General features: G+C 37.7%; 2 protein-coding genes across 2 annotated transcripts; both read left to right on the top strand.

Annotated features, from left to right (window-relative positions):
* The first annotated feature begins 7920 nt into the window (after positions 1–7920).
* Positions 7921–11434, top strand: LOC148215359 (vomeronasal type-2 receptor 26-like). The gene is made up of 2 exons (XM_088143621.1): positions 7921–8035; positions 10533–11434. Exon 2 carries the CDS (start codon positions 10535–10537, stop codon positions 11432–11434), a length of 900 nt encoding a protein of 299 aa, XP_087999747.1. The 5' UTR covers positions 7921–8035; positions 10533–10534.
* A 6079-nt stretch (positions 11435–17513) lies between these two features.
* Positions 17514–23117, top strand: LOC148215358 (vomeronasal type-2 receptor 26-like). The gene is made up of 4 exons (XM_088143620.1): positions 17514–17675; positions 17888–18748; positions 19648–19743; positions 22236–23117. The coding sequence occupies exons 1-4, from the start codon at positions 17514–17516 to the stop codon at positions 23115–23117; spliced, it is 2001 nt and encodes a 666-aa protein (XP_087999746.1).
* Positions 23118–23463: the final 346 nt, after the last annotated feature.

Genomic DNA, 23463 nt, shown 5'->3' with positions numbered 1-23463 from the left:
GCTAGATGTCCCTAAAGGAGTGAGGATGGCATTATGGCTGAGATCAGCAGTCCAAGGACATATCCTGGCCAGTGAAATCTCTCCAGGGACAGGAGAGATCATGGGATTGCCCACATGCACTCCAGACAGCTGCCCTCCATGAGTAGGATGCAGGAACCAAGGTGTTTGCAGTCAGTTGGTGAGTGGAGCAGCTCGGAGTTGAGGGATTCCATCTATGCTCACAGCCGTAATGTAGCCTATATGGACATAAAGCTTGGCCAAGTCTCATTTCTTAATCACATTTGGAATAACCCTTTTATTGCTTTTTTAATACTAAGAACCTTTGGAATGGCAAGTTTGTTGGGATTCACTTGATGAGTTTTCTTCAATCCTTAACAAAAGAAATTTTAAGTGCAATTTTAAGGACTTAGCAATTTTTCCAGAATAAACAATAAAAGGGTTTTATTAGAGTGTTGTTTTTGGAAAGTTATAAATGGACTAAGGGTCTAGATTGACTTGAAATAGGATTTTAAAATTAATTGAATGACTCCTTCTCATGGGTAAATGACTTGTGTTTTGAATTCCCCCCCCCCCCCAAATGATAGGATGGGTCTTTGAAGGTTGGACACTAGAAGGAGCTAAAAGGAAGTAAAGATTACAATGAAGAAGAGAACCTATTTGACTTGTTAACACAGAAGGGAGCAAAATACCGTAACGTTGAATGTACTGAAGGATATATGTGAACAATGAATTCAGAAGTTAATTTTAAGAATGTCTGCCATCATAGAGAGACTGTGTGAATGATGTTATGGAAGAGAAATAAGTTCTACCAGATAAGACCAAAATAGATTTGAACATGGATTTAAAAATGACAGGCTACAAGAATGATCTGGGAAAAGATGAAATACTGGATATACAGATGAAACCAGCTTATGTTTTAATAATTAAAAGGGAAATACAAACAACTAACCAGGAGAGTGACTTGGATAATTTTCCTATATCAGATTTATAAAGGAGATCTGTTAAAGTTTTGAAAGACTTGGTGAGAACGGACAAAGAAAAAAAGAAAAGAAATCAAATCATGTAAAGGGATTAAAGACCAAGATTATTAAAAGTAAAGGGAAGGAACCTAAAGTTGGTTTATTTGATCAAGGTTAAAATCGATGATCGTATTTCTGGTAATTCTTAATCGACTTTTGCTGACCAGGACTGAATGCTGTGGTTTTAAGGATTCATCTATAGATAAGAGATGTGATGTGGGATGAAGAGATTGTTGCATTTTAAGAGAAAGTAAGTGGTTAAAATTGTTTATACTTGTTGAGACAAAGGGGGAAGGTACTTCTTTATATTTCTTTTCCCCTTTTTTTTTTTTTGTTATATTCTTATTTTTTTTCTTTCTTCTCTGTTTTTTCCTCTCTGTTCTTTTCTTTCTTTTTTCTTTTCTGGACTTTTAATTTTTGTTTCTATTCTTTTTTTTTTTTTGGTAGTTTGTATTAGTTTTTATCTGTACAACAATACTTAATAACAATTATTTCTACAAAAAGGATGTTACTTATATATTCTTTAAATTTAGTTTCTTTCTTTTTCATTTCCTGCACTTTTTTGGGTTTTTTTTCCTTCTTTCTTTTCTTTTCTGCTTTCAATTTCTCTTTTATTCTATGAAAAAAATATTTATAAATATATATTAGAAAAAACAGGGGAGTCCCATCCACCCTACCCAAGGCCTGGGTAAATAGCTAGGTTTTCAAGGCCTTCTGAAATCCCATCAGCGTGGGAGCTGGGTGGATTTGAGGGGGGGACTTCATTCCAGGGGGCAGGTGCTGCAACAGAGAAGGCACACATCCTGGGTCCTGAAAAGTGTCATTGATTGATCTGTGGGGCTAGAAGTGTGCCCACTCTGCCCTGCCTCACCAGATGTGCAGAAAAAATGAAGGATAGGTGGTCCCTCAATAACCAGGCCCTATGCCTAGTGGGGCTTTAATAACCAGCGCCTTGAATAGCACCAAGAAGCACATTGGCAACCAGTTGTACAAGTAAGGAAGATGACCTTGATAGACATATGTAAGACCTGTTGCCAGAGTGATGGGGGTGGGGAGGGGTGTGCATGTGAAGCTATAGGATGTCACAATCAATGGTTGTTAGCACAACCAGAAGACAGGACCTTTCACATAATCAGGGCTCCAGGCCGAGTCACAGACCTGAGTGTGTAGGGCCTTATGAAAGGCCATCAGAGTCAGGGCCATCCTAATCTCTGGAGGGAAAATGTTCCATGGGGCAGGTGCTATGGCAGAAAAGGCACACCTCCTGGACCCCTCCTGATAAGACCTGGAGCAACATATATACGTTTTTGTCCAATTGTTTGAAAAGCCCAAATGTTTGATAAGCTTTGTTCGTAATGTTTCATTAAATCCATCATTTTTTGTTGGAGAAATCTGAAAATCATTCTAATGAAATAAAATTTCATCACCATGTAGCAACAGTTAGTGTTCAACCACAGTCATCTTATTACTCAAAAGTCCTTTGATTGCCAGATGAAACCAATCAAAAGACCCAAATACATTAAAGAGAAGTAGAATTAATAAATATTTATTTTAATAATGCTAGTTGAGGTATTAGAATACCATTATATCCCTTCTCTCTCTCTCTCTCTCTCTCTCTCTCTCTCTCTCTCTCTCTCTTTCTCTCTGTGTGTGTGTGTGTGTGTGTGTGTGTGTGTGTGTGTCGCTCTCTGTTTTTGTTCTGGTTATTGCTGTTGATATCCCCACTTCTGACTTATGAAGAGGATTTGTTTGTTTATATATTATTTTTATTCAACAACAAAGAATTCAACAAACAACTCCTTTCTTTAGAGGAGGAAGATCCTTGTCCACAGAGCTACATCCTGTTATTCATGTGAGAAACCCTACAGTCCCACCTAAAACATTCAGCTGTCTACAGGAAATATTGGGAAATAACCCCACTGAAGCATGAATTTTACTACATCTGGAAATAAGTTTGTATGCTTCTAGGTTTATTAGTTTAAACACTGAATTTATCGAGACAATCTGTTTGAAAATTAGACAATGGCTGAACTTCGAACAAGTGAAGAGGGATTCTGGGAGAAACTACAGTGCCCGAACAATTATGAAAACACATCTAATCTTTACTACTTCTCTACTTATTACATCATTTTTTTTAATGATAGACAACATTCAGAGCAAATTAATTATGTCTCCACTAGAACTATTCCAGTGACTGTAATTTACTCACTTGGTCAAAGATGTAAACATACAAAGAAGCCAACAGAGACATACAATCTATCAGTGAGAATGAAAAAGCATATAAAGATTTTGTCCCGTGGAGAATTGGAAGTAAGAGTGAGAATTGGAAAGGGTAGATGGGAGTCTTCACTTTCTTTTGCTTCAGACTGTGGTTTGCCATAGTACCAGGGTGCAATCCTCTGAGCACAATGTTAGCTTGATTTTGGCAATTTGAATAAAGGACACATATCTATCTTCTTGTTATACATAAGGAGTAGCAAAGCTCTTAAAAGTTGTGTTCAGTCTGGCCATTCTTTGCTAATGCAGGATTCTGATTACAGTGAAATCAGAGCCACCCACAGTTCAGAAGACTTTTTGCTGCCCAGATGTTTCTTCTTCTTCCTCTCATGATCCCACTAGTCAGAGTGAACTGTCTGGCATGTCATGTGGGTGATCCCATCCCTGCTCCGTATGAGTGGTACCAGGAAGGGGACTTCCTTCTCGGCGGGATGGTTTCCCTGATACATTACCATTTTAATGAAGTTTCATTTCAGGAGCATCCTTCTCAAGAGTTTTTTGGATTTCCAGAGTATGGATTTTCTATCTTTCCCCTCTGTGGCAGTTAGGAAAGTTTCAAGAAGTGGAGAGAAATAGGGAAAAGTGGATTGTTTTCTTGAATAACGAGAACTCTTTTTCTCTGAGGGTATTACTTAGTGTCCAGAATTCCATATCATTTTTAATGAATGAAAATTCTGTATGTCAAGTGTGCAAAATTAGACCAGGTAGCCCAGTTGATAGCAGTGGCAGGGTGCTAGAAAGGAATATCATGGGCTTTTATATAACATTAATGTCAGGGTATACCCTGGAGTAGGAATTTTTGTTTTTGGTTTGTGTGTGTGTTTGTGTGAATGGGAATGACAGAACACAGCTGAGCTGCCTATATCATCAGCTCTGCTAGCTCAGGATACCAAGTGCTCACACCTGTAGGGTGTGGCAGGTACATGACACAGCACAAGCCAAGGCATATAGCCCAATGCATCATGGGTGTTTGTTGTAGAGTGTTGGAGTGCTGGGCATTGGAGTACTGGTTGGTGAACAGTTGTAAGTTCTGTAGACTGTTTGTAAATATTGTACAGTAAAGGTCTGTGTATAGTTTTGCTACAATAGACTGTGGGCTGTTTAGGTTTGTTGCATCGCACACAGAACGCCACAACGCGGTGTATGCGCTACCCCGACAATTAAGCCCACAAGAAAAGTGCAGGTTATTATCTCCTTATAAGATCTTACTATAAATTGGTAGGAAAGAATGAAGAATGAACACACACACACACACACACACACACACATATTTGAAATAGGAGGATATTTTTGTTAGTGGGAACTGGCTATAGATTGACTCATTCTGCAACCATGCCAATCACAGAAAACATTTCAGTGTGGCAGAAGAGTTCTCAACTGAGATGGAATACCCCTGCCTGAAATGGGGGGGGGGGGATTTTGATATATTTAAATCGGTCATTGCAATGACTATTGCTCAGATCACAAAATCTTCTCTAAAGTTAACTTCTGAAAAAGTGAAATCATTGTATTCACAGAGTGCTAACAAAATTCTACCAGCATGTCCTTTCCTTGGTCTTTGCTGTGAAGGAGATCAATGAGAATCTACAAATCTTGCCCAATTTCACGCTTGGGTTCCATATCCATGACAGCTACTATCATGCAATGATGACCTATCGGACCACTCTGGACCTGCTCTTCAAATCACAGCAATTTCTCCCCAACTACAAATGTGACACCAGGAAAAGCCTCATAGCCATTATTGGGGGGCTCAGCTCTGAAATTTCATCCTATATGGCAGACATTGTAGGTTTATACAAGATTCCACAGGTAGGCATTTGGAGAATGGAGATAAGTCAGTTATCCTTTTCCTCCCTTTTGGAAAATAGTGATTGATGTTAATCACAGAAATGACCACTTAGCTGAATGACCTTACAAAATATTGCTTTCATGAATAGGAAAAAGAAGGGAACTATACTACTGGTAATAGGTTTATACAAAATGTGTTATTTCTTTTAGCTGACTTATGGTTCATTTGCCCCTCGGGATAGTTATAATGCTGAGATGTTCTCCTATTATTCCATTGTCCCAAATGAATCCTCTCAGTACATTGGGATTATCCAACTTCTTCAACATTTTGGGTGGACGTGGGTTGGGATCTTTACTACTGATAACAGGAATGGAGAACGTTTCCTGCAGACCGTGGAACTGCTTTTTTCCCAGCACCAGATCTGCTCAGCTGTGACAGAAAGAATTCCAAATTTCACCCATTGGGATAAGATGCATCAAATGTGGGAGAAAGCAATAAATGTTTATGGCATCTTGACTGACACAAAAATCAATGCATACATCATTTATGGAGAATCGTTGACCATTTCATGGGTGACAGCTATTATATTTCTGCATGATTATGGATATAAGAAAAATACTTCATTGGGAAAAGTGTGGATTATGACTGCCCAGATTGATTATTTATTAACTTCAGTACAAAGAACATGGGAACGTCAGGTGTACAATGGTGCCATTTCCTTTACCATTCATTCAAAAGCAGTTTTAGGGTTTCAGGAATATCTTCGGAGTGTACAGCCTCCTGGTATTCAAGAAGATGGATTTTTTAAGGATTTCTGGGCACAAGCATTTGATTGTATCTTTCTAGTTCATCCAGAGTCAGTACTGGACAATGGCACATGTACCCTAGAAGAAAGGCTGGAGAACCTACCTGGGCCTCTTTTTGAGATGCAGATGACTGGGCATAGCTACGCCATCTATAAAGCTGTCTATGTCATGGCTCAAACTTTGCATGCTCTCTCCTTACTCATATCCAACCACAGAAGTTCAGTGAGACACAAAAAATCAAAATATGAAGATGTACAACCTTGGCAGGTGATATGTCCACTACACATACTTATAATTTCGGGTAATAGCTTCATTCAAAATGAGAAAATGTTGTTCAGACTGTCAAGCGATTACTGTTTAATTGATACCTTTGATCATACATCAATATCTTTATGGATACCTTTATTTCAATCACCCTTATAGGTTGTGCATAATATTAAAGTTTTGGTTTAGAAACCCTTGTGGTTTTAAAGCTGTAATGGTTGTTTCTTTTTCATTAGGAAAAATCCAAATTTGCCCTGTTAGCTACCTTTCAGCTCTTGCCCAGAACAACACAAAATGAAAATATTTTTCTTAAAGTAGAGAATGAGGGGAAGACCACAAGAAAGAGGTTAGCTCCATATCTGAGGTTTAGTGATAAATCTAGGAGCAGATGAGAGATGGTCTAGCATTCCCAGCTGGCTTCCTGCTTCATTGGGCAATGTGAAGGAAATGGGAGTTATCTGGTATTTTGACAATGCCAATAGAAGAGAATATATATAGCTCAGGGTTGAACTGTGGAGTCCTTGGTATTCTTTGAGCTTGGTTATTTGCTTGTAGATGTTTCATTACCCAATTAAATAACAATGTCAGGCAGTGATTACCCTAGTTGGGTAATGAAACATCTGCAAGCAAACCATTAAGCTCAGAGTGTACCAAGGACTCCACATTTTGCCAACTATCCAGGGGAAAATATTTGTTTCTTCTATTAACAATTCTATTGAACACAACAAATGTGTCACCAGGAAGTTGTGGAGATAGAGCTTCTGCATTTCCATAGTTGAATGAAAGTATATTTACAATAAGAAAAAATGCATACATTAGCTTCTTATTCTCCATTCTTTTCCCCTCAATTTCCTTGGTTTTATTCCCAATAATGTAGCTCCACCAATTTCTTCAGAGTATGTCATTCAATAATTCTGAAGGAGACAAATTGTCCTTTCATGATCCAAAGGAAAGAGAAGGTGTATTCGACATCATCAACCTTGTCATCTTTCCAAATTCCTCATTCCAGAGATTGAAAGTTGGAAGGGTGGATTCTGATGCTCCAAAAGGAAAGGAATTTGCCATAAATGATGACATGATTATTTGGCACAGATGGTTCAATGAGGTATGCCTACAAGGACATGGATTGACCATTTCAGATGGGTTCATTAGGAATGAAATTTAGTTTTCTCTTTAATGCAAACACATAAGACTTAGCAAAACCAAAAATGGAGTTCATCCCACTAAGAATGTTAAAAGCTAGATACAACCTAGTCTAATCCTGTGTTTAATACATACTATACTTCCCTCAAGTATTGAAGTGAAATTGGAAAACAAACAAGTTCCACACATTAATCTAAAGAAGTTCTTCACCTGGGCTGTGTGAAGCTTCATCAAAGCTGTGATTTAAAGGAAACGTGACTGATCATCTCTTGTAATAAAATATTTGAACTCAATCCATAAACGGGCTAAAATCCCCATTTGAATGCAGTTCTGAAACTCGATATTCAAATCAGTTCTAATAAAAATATCCAAATAGATTGCATATCTGAAGAGCATTGGATTTTATCTCCAAATTAAAATGCAGATATGACTCAGGGTTGAACTGTTTCACATGGCCTTTTATAGGACAATCTTTTTCTGTTAGGAGTAGTTCACATTTTATTGTCAGTGGAACACTTGATTTAAAAGTCACTTGATTTACTTGAATGATTTGACTTAGATATGCAGATTATTAAATCCTCAACAACCAACTCTTCAATACAATCTATAGGTCCTTCCCATTTCTCTGTGCAATGAATATTGTCATCCTGGTTATCAGAAGAGGAAGAATGAAGGGAAAAAGTTTTGCTGCTATGACTGTGTTCCATGCCCAGAAGGGAAGATATCTAATGAGACAGGTAAATTGCAGAAGCCTCTGATTTTCTTGTTATACATATACCATTGATATTTAATCCTGATTTACATTTAGAACTCACTTGTTGTAAAGATGTTTCTATATATATATTTATTTATCTTGGGTTCTTGTATAAAACATGTTGCTGAGGTTGTGTGTTCATGAAGTTTTATTTGTGAAATGAATGGAGATATAAAGGAATCCGATTGATTCATTATTCAATAACTATAGGGCCAAAAGAAAGGGTGTTACATATTAGCATAAGCAAATAAATTGAAAACTACTTTGGATGAAGCATGTTTTTACATTGGGAGCTTTTTTAAAATCAAAATTAAAATTTGTCAAGCCACAAGCCCGGCAAAATCCCTAATGAACTTGAAATGTAACAGAATGTTTCTATCAACAGATGTTACAGATAGCAGAAGAAAGAGTGGATCCAGTATGGATTTGGAGATATTTGAATTAGAAAGGAATGGTGGTGGAGAATCCCATAATATGAGCAGTTCTAAAATTTCATTAGTAAATGAGAACTTCAGAGAATCACGAAAAATAAGTATTACAGAGGAAGGTCAAATGTTCAGTTTAACAGTAATAAAAATCTTACAAAAGAAACTAAAAACCTACTTTGGATAAATTTCTACGATAAATTTCCATTTTCCTCAGCTTCATATTGTCCTCATTCAATTTCATTTTCCATTTCTGCATCATTTTTTCAGCTTAGAAAAATCCACAATTACTTCTATTTCCATAGAACTGCTTGGCTCTCCTCTTGCATGGATTTCATTTTATTATTATTTTAAAAAAGGGAATAGTAACATTGTTGGAGAAAATCTCTGGAATCCAATTACCAAAGCAAAATAGGTTTTGATTATTCAGCTCATGATCAAGACAGTATTCCTTCCTTCCTTCCTTCCTTCCTTCCTTCCTTCCTTCCTTCCTTCCTTCCTTCCTTCCTTCCTTCCTTCCTTCCTCCCTCCCTCCCTCCCTCCCTCCCTCCCTTCTTTCTTTCTTTCTTTCTTTCTTTCTTTCTTTCTTTCTTTCTTTCTTTCTTTCTTTCTTTCTTTCTTTTTTCTTTCTTATCTTTTCCAGAAGATAAAAATCTAGATATTAGATATTTGTAACTATAAAAATCAATAACAGGCAGAACTATGGATATTCTTTCATTACTTAACTTTCTTGTCTTTCCATCCTTCTCAGGAAACTGAGTGAGATAAACAAGTCAGGGATTGAACATATGGGCATAAAATAAAATAACTCTTCTGGTTTATTAGTGCCATGCAGAACAAGAAAACCATTGTTGTTATTTAGTTGGCATATGTGAGATTCCAGTCCAGGAGCAATCTAAGAGCTTACATTCTATTCTGAAGTAAGAGGGTTAAAATGTAATAATGTTATTATAATATCATAATAAAAATTACTAAAAAGAAACAAAGCTAGTCAGAACCCAACCACAGGCCAAGGGGAGGGTTCTAATGTTTCCTAGACCCACCTAGGTTTTTTTTAAAAGCTAGGTATTAATAACTCTCCTAACACTTAACAGAGTTATGGGATCAATGGGATACTAAAAAGACAATAAGACAGAATATTCAGGAAGGTCAGCAAATTCCTGACATAGGACCTTGCATATATTTTAATTTATTCCAGGATGAAGAGGTGATTCATAGGTCAGAAAGACTACTCCCTGGTTCAAATATAAAATCATTTTACAACATATGGAATTACACAGAAAGTTAAAGAAAAATTGAAGAGCATTACCTTCTTCAAAGAAAACAACACAGATTTCAGCAGTTGCAGCATCAGATTTATTCTTCCTATGGAGTTTTTGTGGAAAGTCGAATCATATCATTCTTTTCCACAATTTCCCCTTTCTCATCAGTAATAAGATATCCTGCATTTTTCTAATTTTTTTTTCAAAATATTTATTTTAAATAAAAATATAACTTTTTTATTGACCCAAACTGAACGACAAGAACGAATATAATAATGATATTATGAGAGTAGGAATCTATGGTTGAATGGTTTGTAATTCATATGATAATGAACTTAATTCTGGATATGTTCAAGGTAACTTTAAGCACAATCCATGTTTCATCAGAATGAAGATATGAAAAAAATAAACTTATTCTTTGTAAAGGTAAAGCTATAATGAATTATTAATATGCAGAGGATTAAATGAAATTAACATATTAAGACAAAGTATGCCTTAGTTGTATAAAAAACAAACAGACTTTATGGAAAAAAACAAACACATGGGATTAGTCTCTAGGGTTGAATTATATTTAGATTTATGGACTCAAAATAATATTCCATTCCACATGGAACCAAAGTTGTTTGGTTGGGGAGACAATCACATAGATATTTATACAGATCTACAGTAAGATGGATATTAAAATCAATATTAATGATGGCCTGCAAATGGCCAGTTTATTTAGTCATAAATCCACATTGACTTGTTTTGTTTTTTGTTTTGTTTTGTTTTGTTTTGAAATTTTCAATTTCAGATATGGTAGCTTGCTTCCAATGTCCAGAAGATCAATATGCAAACCAAGAAAAAAATGGATGTCTCCTGAAAAGCATAAACTTCCTGTCTTATGAAGAACCTTTAGGATATAGCTTAGCTTGTGTTGCTGCTGTTTTCTCCCTCATTACAACATGGGTGCTGGGAACTTTTATTAAGCATAAAGACAGTCCCATCACCAAAGCCAACAACCAGGACCTTACGTACACTCTCCTTGTCTCTCTTCTGCTCTGCTTCCTCTGCCCTTTGCTCTTTCTGGGACAACCTGGGAGAGTGACCTGTCTCCTCAGACAACCTGCATTTGGTCTCATCTTCTCAGTGTCCATTTCCTGTGTGTTGGCCAAAACCATCCTTGTTTCTCTTGCCTTCATGGCCACCAAGCCAGGATCTCGGATGAGGACATGGGTGGGGAAAAGACTTGCCATTTCTATTGTCCTTTTCTGCTCTCTCCTCCAAGCAAGTATCTGCATGGTGTGGTTGTCAACCTCTCCCCCATTCCCAGAGTTAGACATGCACTCAGTCACTGAAGAAATGATTCTGCAATGCAATGAAGGATCAGCCTTTATGTTTTATTGTGTCCTGAGCTATATGGCGCTCCTTGCCTTTGCCAGCTTCATTGTGGCTTTCCAGGCTCGTAAACTGCCTGACAGCTTCAATGAAGCCAAGTTCATCACCTTCAGCATGTTGGCCTTCTGCAGTGTGTGGATCTCCTTTGTTCCAACGTACTTGAGCACCAGGGGAAAAGCCATGGTGGCTGTGGAGATCTTCTCCATCTTGTGCTCTAGTGCTGGGCTCCTGGGATGTATCTTTTTCCCCAAGTGTTACATTATTGTATTGAGGCCTGACTTAAACAACAAGGAACAACTGATAAGAAGGAATGTTTAAGTAATCTCCTATTCTTTATCTCATTATATTGTTGAGCTGGAAGAATTATATAACCCAGATATTACAAGATAAATTAATGGACTCTTTGAATTGATTATTGAGAATAAAGTGTAAAAAGAAGTGTGTTTCACAGGGAAAGAAATGAGAAATTGCATGAATATTTTTATTATTGGATTATGGTGATAAGGTGGGGGAGGGACAGATTTCTGCATGTACAGTATATGTCTAAGTGAGTGTACTTGTTTGTATTTACCCCAGAGTGACAGGCATTGAGATGGATTTGCTTCTAGCAGTAATGTTCATTTTAACAACTATCATAGAGATTTCCCTAGGATATTATTAGGAATTATTCCAAGCTCTTTAAAGAATTTCAAGCTATATTATAGTCCACGAGCATTTTCATAGGTGCCCTAGATTCTTTGAGAAATATAGAAGAATTATTCCAATTGATTGAATAACCTGAAAAGTTTTAAACTTTTTATGCCAAATCCATAGTGTTTGGTAGAGAATTCTGTAATCATTAGTAAGAAATAAAATATGGACCTTGCACTTGTTTGGAGGTTCTAGCAGAGGAGTGCATCTACTATATAGCTTTGACCAAAGATCAGTGATCACCTTTTATCTGGGATGGTCATCCTTTTGCACCAAGCACACAGCTTTGGGAGGGACACACATGGAGTGGTGAGAGAGGAAGAGGACACTCACCAAATCAACTAAGTCAGACAAATCAACTCTGGCAATCCATGGGGTTATAGATATCACAGCAGATCACCCTCAGAAGTTCTTAGCAGCAGCTCTTGTTAAAGAAGGGTTAAGGTATCCTAATCTTGGAACGATGTCATGAGCAAGTCCTGTTATTCTTTTATCTGAATTGTACTTTTATTTATCTATTTTGTTTTGTTTTGTTTCATAGTACATGTATATTTTAATCAGCAGGTCAATATGGTAGTTTTATAGCTCTTATTGTAATTGAGCCTGCTTTTATGTGTTGTTTTAGGGTTGTACCTACTTTTCTGGCCATGGACCTTAATTTTTTTTTTCTGCTTCAAATAAAATATGATGAGCATGTAACAATACATTCTGGACAACAACATCTGATTGCCCCAAATGTCTTTTGATTATTAAATGAAAGGGGGCAAAGAGGACAACGGTTTCAAAGACTTGTCAATTTTTAGAGAAGATAGAATAAACAAATACAATGTAAGTTCCATAGCTGTTGGAGCAGAGTTATTCATTTATTTGATATATATGGCCTTCCATCTTATCATAGTGATTTTGAATAGCTAACACCACATATAAATTCTAAATACAGAATAGACAATAATATAATTGGGTTCCAACAAACCACCCAACCCCCATGCTTGTTTTTCTTTTCATTTTCCTTTGCTTATGAAAAGCTATTACTTAATGAAATAATATTGCACTATTGATGTTGTTGCTATTTATACCATCCTAAATTAATGATCTGGAGAATTTTACAACATCCCATTTTTTGCCATAACTGGTCTGGGATACCTTTTGAAGGAATCAAATTGACTGCATATTGAGTTAACCAAAGCAGGCCAGGAAGGTGGGTATTGGGAGGAGAGGTTTAGGTGGTTTTAAACCCTGTCCCCATATGGTTTTGCTATCACCCCCACGGATTATCTGTAAATGGGAATACAGGTAGAGTGGGGAAGAGCTGGAAGAAGGATGTCAAAGGGCTGATAGAAAGAAGGAGATGGAAAATGTCATATCTATTCTTCCAGCTGTTCACTCTCCCTAGGTTCCAGACACAGTGGTTCAGCGGCTTAATGACGCTGAAAGTTGGCGGCCAGAAATGGTCGACACTTCAGCGGTTCGAGCCCAGCCTTTGCGTAGCAGAGTGAGCTCCTGCTTCCTCCCCCAGTTCCTGTCAACCCAACAGTTCGAAAACTTACGTGAGTAGATAAATGGGTACTCTCACTCCAGTGGGAGGAAAAATGCTGACAGCGCCTTGCAAAAGGAGTCAGGAGCAGTTGCCGGTAGCGTGGAAGCCGCGCTCGCCCGAAAAAGGCGCGAAGCAACAGAAACCCTGCCGCCTGCGCTCACCAGCTGAGCTCTGCTCTAGGAAGGAGACACTGGCAAACCACTTCCGAAACACCCTTCCTTGAAAACTGCAAAGGACTTGTCCAAAAGCAGTCACTGCAGAGTCGGTAACGACTGAGTGCAGATTAAAAAAAAAAAAAGTTTCCAGATAACAGAGGTTCAGAGTACCTGGGCTTTGGCTATTGTTGTTATATGCCAGATACCGTATGCCTCATCTCCCTCATCCAAATTTGGTACAAATTTGGGGAGGTGGGACAGAGGGGTCAAGCCCTGTTTATTCAATTATGATTCGTTATCTAAGGATTTCTTCATTATTTAACATCTATCTGAGGCCACAGAGTGAAGTCATTCAAAGATGAAGAATATAATTTTACTAATGATACCCATATGTGTATCTCAGGCCCTAGCAAGACAAATGTTGCAGTGGAGGTCCTAAACCTGTGCTTGGAGATGGCTGGGTCTGGAAGGGGAGTAGCAGATTCAGGAGGAAATCTAGGAAGTCATAGTAGCTATGGACCCAAATGCCATCTGAATTCACAGACAGTCCTTCTTTGCTATCTAAGGATTCTCCTGAACTCATTCCTTCTACTGAATCACCAGGTGGAAGCCCATGACCAAGAAGGCATTCACACAAACACATTTAGGTTGCCAGTTACCTCCTTTTCTGTAAAAGAATGTCTGAATGTGCTTCCCTCCCACCACCCCACCCCTCACTTTATCTTAGTGTGAACTATGGAGAAGCCTGTCTGAGATGTTTCCTCAAACCAATTTATTGGAGTGGGCTAAAGTCCCACTTGTCAGATTGTTTTCTTGGTACCAGCTCATCCTCCTGTCCTTCACGGCCATTCCCTATTCATCTACATCTGCCTACTCTGAAATGTAACTGACCATCCAATAAGGCCAGTGAAAGAAGGTTTTTTGTGAATTTCCCACAAATGGATTTTTATCTACAGAGACCCCACCATCAGGCCATCTCAGTTGTGTCCCTCTTAAGTAGGACAGCGTGCCCTCACACATCTGGACCAGTTCTTTCCTGCTGAGCTTTTACAAAGCTGTAAATACTTAGATATTTGATGAAGCTTTTAGAGGATGTTGATTTTGACCTCCATCTGATGGGTGGCACCTTTATTATAGTATCCCCACCCCATTCCCCATTCTTAATTCATAATCTTTCCTTCTAAACCTCTCAGAGGCAATCTGGAATGGAGTGGCACCCAAATTGTGTTACATACATACATACATACACACGCAAATAATCCTATCAGTCTCTTTAAAAATCATATTGGTATTGGCACTACATATCTGTGTCAACATATATGCCAATCTAGGAGTAACATTCATTTTAACATTTCTTCTTCTGTAAAGGCCATTTTTAACCATCTAATAAAATATCAAATTTGTTCTGAGATACTTTTTTATATGTAAATATGTATCTCAAATACATTAGCTCTCTCTTTTGGAAACACCTAGGCAGATTGATTGAATTTTACATCATTCTCCTCCTTTTGGACAGGAAGCATTGGAAAATATTTAGGATAGCCCTGTTCTATGTAGGTATTGTGAAAACACAAAAACAGTGTACATGATCCCTTGGACAGGATGGGATCCTGTTAGAATTTAACACGTTTTACACATTTGTTTTGCATTTGGTGTTTGATTGTAAAAAAAAAATAAAAAATTCTGAATTCTGTGTTTCAGTTGAAGGGTTAAGATTCTATTTATTTCAAATAGTTAATTTTTCTTTATTCATCAACTTGATGTCAGTCGTGGCACATGGTGACAGATGGAGTGGAGGAAAGGATGCTTGAAAGGAGGAAATAGGCTGGATTTTTTAGCAATGTCTGCTTTCCTAAAAGCATGCACCTTGTGCCAAATCTAACTGGTATTGACCAAATACAATCCATTTCCCTGTGCTGACTACAGGTCCCTTCTAGACAGATGTGGATCAAGTTCTGCAGATTAAACTGATGTGCCTTTTGTGTTACTCATATAACAATATAAATAGGCCTACAAATCCTAACTAGAACAATGTTCTCTTCCCATGAAATACCGGGAAGTAATACTAGTGATCCATTCATTTTACTACTGAAATACCCTTTGTGTAAGTGCTTCCAGGCTCGTTATTGTGAAAATTGCACTAACAGGGTAACATACAGTATTCTGGTTGAAAAGTAGAAAATGATCAAAGTTCTAAGAGACGAAGAGTGGCTTTGAGATGAATTGAAGATCAGATCTGAACTTTTCCAGTTATTAAGTCACAGACAGAAAAGAAATTAGAACATAATAATCCAACTCCTTAAAAAAATAAAACAGTTATGGTCAACATTGGGGAAAAAAATACTGAAGAAATAATTATATCCCCACTAGAATTATTCCTAAGATAATAATGTGTTGCCTTGGTCAAAGCTGTAAACAGTTGAAAAAGACATTAGAGACATGAAAAATATATAAAGAAATGTCTGTCCCATGGAGATGTGGGAGTAGAAGAAAAGAACAGACAAGTCCTGTCAATTCAGCTGCCCCAAACTAAGTTGTTTTGCTGTCACTCCACAGTACGATTCAAATCTTCTTGTGTATTAGCACCAGATCCAAGCAGAAACAGTACTAACTGTTAGCATGAAATATTGCTCTTAACAGGAGTTTTGAGGCAGGTGAAGATAGACTAAGTTGAGAAGCTGGTCTTGGTGGAGCTTCGCTTTTTAGAGAGCATTTCCTGCCCAGAATGTTATTTCTTGTCATATTTCCACTCTTCAGAGTGAAGTCTCTGCTGTGTCTTCCAGGTGATCCAGTCATGGTTCCAAATCAATGGTACCAGCATGGGGACCTCATCATTGGTGAGATGGTATCTATGGCAGATTATCATTTTAATGAAGTTTCATTTCATCAGCATCCTTCCCAGGAGTATTTTGGACATCCAGAGTAAGGAATTCTTAGGTCTCTTTTGTGGCATATCTAATTAGAGGAATTGCAATAATTGGAGTGAAAAGTAGATTGTTTTCTTTCATGATGTGACCCCTTTCTAATGAAAGATACTGCATAATGGAATACAGGATTTCATAAAGTTATTGCTTGTTCTTAATGAAACAGAATTCTTTATCTTGGCATGGGACACAGTCATAGCAGTTGAATTTTTTCCCTTTCATTCTTCCTAAATGCCTTTGTCCACATAGTAATATCTTTTTATCAAGTTGTTCAATCTCTTCCTAGCAGAATGTCTTTCTCTTTCCTTCCCTTTCAGATGCCTCCTCATCCCTCACTTTCCTTTTTTCAGAGTTTCCTGTCATTTTGCACCCATTGACCCAGATGGCTGAGCCCTAGTATGGCTTTCCTTCGGGAAGAACACTCAGCCTCCATTTCCTTCTTTATGGGTTTGCTAGTGCTTTAGGACTCATTTACTCAAGGCTGTATCATGTTGGCTTCTTTAGTTTTGTTTAATGCACTGAAAAACATTTGTGGTACACAAAACATGAGCAATAAGTGAGAAATAACAAGCATTTTTTTCCTCTCCAAATATAATGTACAATTAGAATGCCAGCTTTTCTGATTGGCATAAAAATTTAAAATGTGAACAAGAATCTCTTGGAACTTTCCAAGGAAAATACACTTTTTCATGTTTTCTTAAACCTCTAGATCTATACTTGGAGTGACATGTGATCAGATGTCATCTTATTTCTCATTAGGAGAAATTTATATCTGAGGTGAATTGGCTATACCTTGATTCATTCGGCAACAGTGGAAATCACAGGAACTACACTGCAGTGGCAGTAGAGGTGGATCAGCCAATCCTCAACTGTGCCTGTAGGTGGAGTGAAACACCTCTGTGAGTTCCAGGAAACTCCTCTAGAAATATTTAACAAGACATACAAATCATCCTGTTTTCAGAGTGCTAACAAAATTCTACCAGCATGTGCTTTCCTTGGCCTTTGCTGTGAAGGAGATCAATGAGAATCCACAAATCTTGTCCAATGTCACTCTTGGGTTCCATATCCATGACAGCTACTACAATGCAATGATGACCTATCGGACCACCCTGGACCTTCTCTTCAGATCACAGAGATTTATCCCGAACTACAAATGTGACACCAGGAAAAATCTCATTTCTGTCATTGGAGGACTTAGCTCTGAAACTTCATCCTATATGGCAGACCTTATAAAATTTTACAAGATTCCACAGGTAGGATTTTGGAGGAGGAAGGTAGGAAAATCACCCTCCTCCCCTCTTTTTCAAAACATGGCCCTCAAAAATTGATCATATTCTGAAGGATGACCACATAGCTCAACACTCTGACCAAATTTGTCAGCAAATATAAGGGTCTCAAATTGGGGAGGGGGGCAATAGTAACTGATGGAGATATATTTCTGTAATATGTGTTTAATTTCTTTTAGCTCACATATGGGTCATTTGCCCCACAGGATATTCATGGTTCTGAGATTCCCTTCTATTATTCTATGGTCCCAAATGAGTCCTCACAGTACATTGGGATTATCCGACTCCTGGAGCTTTTTGGGTGGAGATGGGTTGGGCTCCTTGCTATTGATAATCGGCATGGAGAAAGTTTTCTGCAGACCATGGAGCCCCTCCTTGCCCAGCATGGAATCTGCTCTGCTTGTACAGAAAGAATTCCATATTTAACCTACTGGGATAAATTATTTGAAATGTTGCAGAAAGGGAAAAATATTTATGACCGCATAACTGATGAGAACATTAATACATTTATCATCTGTGGAGAATCCTTGACAATTGTATGGGTGACTAGTATTATTTTTTGGCTTGATCCTGGACTTGAGCAGAGTTCCTTGGGAAAGGTATGGATCATGACTGCCCAGATTGATTATTTATTAACAGGAATGCAAAGACGTTGGGATCGGCAATTCTTTGATGGTGCCATTTTTTTCACAATTCCCTCAAAAGAAATTCCAGGGTTCAAGGAATTCCTACAGTTGATAAAACCTCCTTGGATTCAAGAAGATGGATTTTTTCCACTTTTCTGGGAACAAGTGTTTGATTGTTTATTGCCATCTCCTCCTGCGACATTACTGGACAAGAACACTTGTACTGGAGAGGAGAGGCTGGAGGACGTTCCTGGAGCTCTTTTTGAGATGCAGTTGACTGGGCACAGCTATAGCATCTATAATGCTGTCTATGTGTTGGCTCAAGCTTTACATGTTCTCTCCTTACTTCGATCTAATCACAGACGTTTGGTGAGGCATAAATTATCAGAAGATGAAGGTGCACAACCATGGCAGGTGATTTTTGTGTTAGAAGTACTTTGTAGTAGAAAATAGTAAAGTACAAAGTTAGGTTGTATGATTCCAAAAGGAAGAAGCAACTATTAAAGAAGAAGAAGTGATTATTAAAGTGAAGTTGAATATCTTGTCCTTTGATAAAATTATGGCCATACCTTTATGTCTATTTGTTTTCCATTTTACTCCCTGAGCATCTTCAGGATGCAAGGATGGCTTAAGTGAACTGAGATCCAGGTCCTGGTTTTCAAATCCCTGTGACTTTGTAGGTGTTTCACCTATTCTTTAAGAGAATAGAGGAATCCTACTTAGTCTAGTCAGTTATCCTTCAGTCCTTACCATGTCCATAACAGTCTTCTATTTGTCAGAATTACCTCAAATGAAAAATGGGTGGGAAGTCAGGAGCAAATCAGTCTTGTGAGGCTTCCTTAGAAAATGAGGAGAAGACCAGAGAGGGAACCTGATTTCTGGAAATAATTTCTCCAGTTCACTACATGCTGGTTCCTGCACAACTTGAAGGACTGGGAACAAGAAGATGTGGAAGACTGGAATCCACTTTATCCATCATTTGACTATTGCTCAGGCAGAAGCATCTGGCCCTTCCTATTACTCCCCAATGCAGAGGGCAGCAAAGAGGTTGTCAAATGTCTGGAGAAATGGATTTTCCATGTTTTCAGAGTTTCTCCCTCAACAGTACAGTGCAGCTAAGACAAAATTACTGATGCCTTCTATTCTTTCTTTTTCTTCATTTTTTAAACCCAATAATGTAGCTCCACCAATTTCTTAAAGGCATGAAATTCAATAATTCTCATGGAGAACCCCTGACTTTTTATGATCAAAAGAAGATGGAAGGTGGATTTGATATCATAAACATAGTCACCTTTCCCAATTCTACCTTCCAGAGACTAAAAGTTGGAAAGGTGGATCCTGATGCTCTGAAAGGAAAGGAATTAGATATAAATGAGGACATGGTAGTTTGGCACAGATCGTTTAACCAGGTATGGTTACAAAGGAGAGCTTGTATGATCATTCTCAGATGGGGTATGACCATTAGGAAATCTACTTTTCTCCTACTAGGCAGCCCATGAAGATTAACTAGATTAAGAAATGACATTCTTTCCACTTTAATTGTTAATTGCACAATATTTATTACACTTCCCTCAAATATTGAAATGGAAGTGATAATGGAAAAAAAAACCCCATGCATTTAAGGGACTATATTTCCTTAGTTGAGTGAAGCTTCATTGACGCTGTGAACTAAAGGAAATTTGATTGACTCAGTCCTTCTGCTCAAATGGGTGTATTAATTAAATATCACATCTTCAATTCCAAATATGAATCCATTTAAAAAAACTGGAAATCCCGATCAGCTATGCTCACAAATTCAGATTGGAGTGCAGATCAGAAATATATCTAATTGTGACTTGAAATACATTCTCAAATCCAATTTATTTTTGTACCCTTTTGCAAAAATTTTTGACAGGCCTTTTCTTTTTATTGTCAAAGTGGTGTACATTTCATGTTCAGGGTAACAAATGCTTTTTCTTTAAAGCAATAAACCCTCATCTTACAACATGTTAATATTGATAACTAGGTCCTTCCCATTTCTCTGTGCAATGAATATTGTCACCCTGGTTATCAGAAGAGGAAGAATGAAGGGAAAAAATTCTGCTGCTATGACTGTGTTCCATGCCCGGAGGGGAAAATCTCCATTAAGATGGGTAAGTTAACGAAATCCTCTGATTTTGTTAGAGTGATGAATTTGAAAATTTAGACAGCCTTTCATTTCCAACAAATGTGTTACTGTGGTATCTTTGTGGGTCTGTTGTGCTGAACACTTGCAGGGAATTGTTTTTCAGGTTGTCTATTCATGAGCTTTTATTTGGAAATGAATGGGGCACTGAAATCAATTTTGTTAGGTGATTAAATATTATAGGACTCTAAGCATGGAATTACATGTTATGATGATTACATAATAATGACAACAATGTTTTAATTAGTAAGAGTTTTTTAAAAAAAATCCTGGAATTGTTTAGGCTTCATAACCAAAAAAGCATCTTAAGGTAGGTTCAGAAACATTTGCAATGAAGAGAGACTATAGACAGCAAAAAGAGAAGTGATTCCAGAATTCTTGTTTTTTTTAAAGATGAAATATCAGCAAAAACAGCAAACATACAGAAATGATTGTACACTTAAAAAATACATATTTTACAATGACAAGGAAGGAAGGAAGGAAGGAAGGAAGGAAGGAAGGAAGGAAGGAAGGAAGGAAGGAAGGAAGGGAGGGAGGGAGGGAGGGAGGGAGGGAGGGAGGGAGGGAGGGAGGGAGGAAAGATTGATCTGTAGTTATTTGGATAGAAATTTCAGATAGTTGGTATTGATCTGGAAGCCAGAAATCTCCAATCTGCACCAACAAATTAGGAAGTCTCTCAAAATGATACAATGAGATCAGAATTTCTGAAGTTTATGGAAGTAAATTTTTACTTCTTAGGAACACAGGGCCACCTAATGAAACATTTAATTAACAATAATAAGAAACTGATAAAAGTTATGAGGAATAGAAATAAATTACTTCCTACCTTAAACCAGAAAGAAAGAAAGAAAGAAAGAAAGAAAGAAAGAAAGAAAGAAAGAAAGAAAGAAAGAAAGAAAGAAAGAAAGAAAAGAAAATGATTAAATTAAAAAAAGATACATGCGTCTCTTGAAGTATCAGAAAATTATGCTTCAAGGGATATAGTTTTCCCTTGAAAGATGTGTAATATATTGATCTTTTTGGAATTTCCTCCTTGTTCCATTGTCTTTCATTTTCACTTAAAATTTGGTGAAAAGATATCATTTAGATATCATATTTTGAACTGTGATCTTGAAATCAATATGTTTTTAAATATGAAAATGATCATATGAGGTATTGTCGAATCTTCATTTGAACAGCCCTTATAATAAGAACACAAAGTTAAAAATGGATGGAGATTTTCCTGGGGCTATGTGTTGGCCTTGCAGGGTAAACCAGAAAGGAATCACAACCAGATGAGCTAATTCTACTGTACTGTAAAGCTACATTGACAGAAGCTGGCAAGTCTGAAAATACAATTCTCCCCTCCCCCATCCTTTAAAGCTGAAGAAACTAGGGAGGTTCTCTTCTAAGCTTCTTACACTGCCAGCTGTTATCCAGCTGCATGCTGTGCTGTCTCTTATGTGACCCTCCCATTCGCAATGTCTCTTGGCCCAGTATCCAAAGTTCTTTCCCGCATATTGTTACACCATGCTACACTTCCTTGTGTGCATTCAAAGTAATATTTGTCTTAATTCTAACAACACACAAAATATACATAGGGAGATATTCAAAGGTATTTTCATACTGTAGCTTGTATATTTTGCACCCAAGACATACACATCAGGATGAGGATAGCTATGAAAATAATAAATTATCTTTCTCTTGAATCCCCATTGATAAGACTTTTCCTTTTTAGACGCTGTTGCTTGCTTTCAGTGCCCTGAAGATCAGTATGCAAATCATGACAAAGATGGATGCATTGTGAAAACAATAAGCTTCTTGTCTTATGAAGACCCTTTAGGACTCAGTTTAGCCACTGTGGCTACTTTATTTTTCCTCACTACAACATGGGTGCTTGGAACGTTTATTAAGCACAAACACAGTCCCATCGTTAAAGCCAACAACCGAGACCTCACCTACATTCTCCTCATCTCCCTTCTCTTCTGCTTCCTCTGCCCTTTGCTCTTTCTTGGACAACCTGGGAGAGTGACCTGTCTCCTCAGGCAATCTGCATTTGGTCTCATCTTCTCAGTGTCCATTTCCTGTGTGTTGGCCAAAACTATCCTTGTTTCTCTCGCCTTCATGGCCACCAAGCCAGGATCTCGGATGAGGACATGGGTGGGGAAAAGACTGGCCATTTCTATTGTCTTTTTCTGCTCTATCCTCCAAGCAAGTATCTGCATGGTGTGGTTGTCAACCTCTCCCCCATTCCCAGAGTTAGACATGCACTCAATCACTGAAGAAATGATTCTGCAATGCAATGAAGGGTCAGCCTTATTGTTTTATTGTGTCCTGAGCTATCTAGCCCTACTAGCCTTTGCCAGCTTCATTGTGGCTTTCCAGGCTCGTAAACTGCCTGACAGCTTCAATGAAGCCAAGTTCATCACCTTCAGCATGTTGGCCTTCTGCAGTGTGTGGATTTCCTTTGTTCCAACATACCTGAGCACCAAGGGAAAAGCCATGGTGGCTGTGGAGATCTTCTCCATCTTGTGCTCTAGTGCCGGACTCCTAGGATGTATCTTCTTCCCCAAGTGTTACATTATTGTGTTGAGGCCTGATTTAAACAACAAGGAACAACTGATAACAAGACATGTTTAAATGACTTTTTTCTTTTTCTTTTATTGTGTTTTTAAGCTAGTAGGAGAAAGAGAGATCATAATGAGAAATTCATTCTTAAGTTATTCTTGTGAAGGGCGTGTTCACCATTCTAATTTGCCTGTAGCTCTGAAATTTGGATTGATGGGCAATTCTATCAGATTTATGCTTTTTCCCAACAATATCCAAAGAAATCTCATAGAGATTACTGTTGGAATGCAAGTTATTTTTAGGACAACCAGAGAGACCCATTTTAAAATGAACCAAGGATAATTTTCTAACTATTCCCATAAATGTTCTTGAATTACCAAATGTAAATATTAGCACAAAGATGAAGTTTAAAATGTGA

This window comes from Python bivittatus, unplaced genomic scaffold, assembly GCF_059951505.1.
Source record: "Python bivittatus isolate LINGU-HERP-01145 unplaced genomic scaffold, Pbiv_v1 ctg000360_np1212, whole genome shotgun sequence".
NCBI lineage: Eukaryota > Metazoa > Chordata > Lepidosauria > Squamata > Pythonidae > Python > Python bivittatus.
The sequence above is the reverse complement of the archived record's forward strand: the minus strand, read 5'-3'. Positions and strand labels throughout refer to the sequence as shown.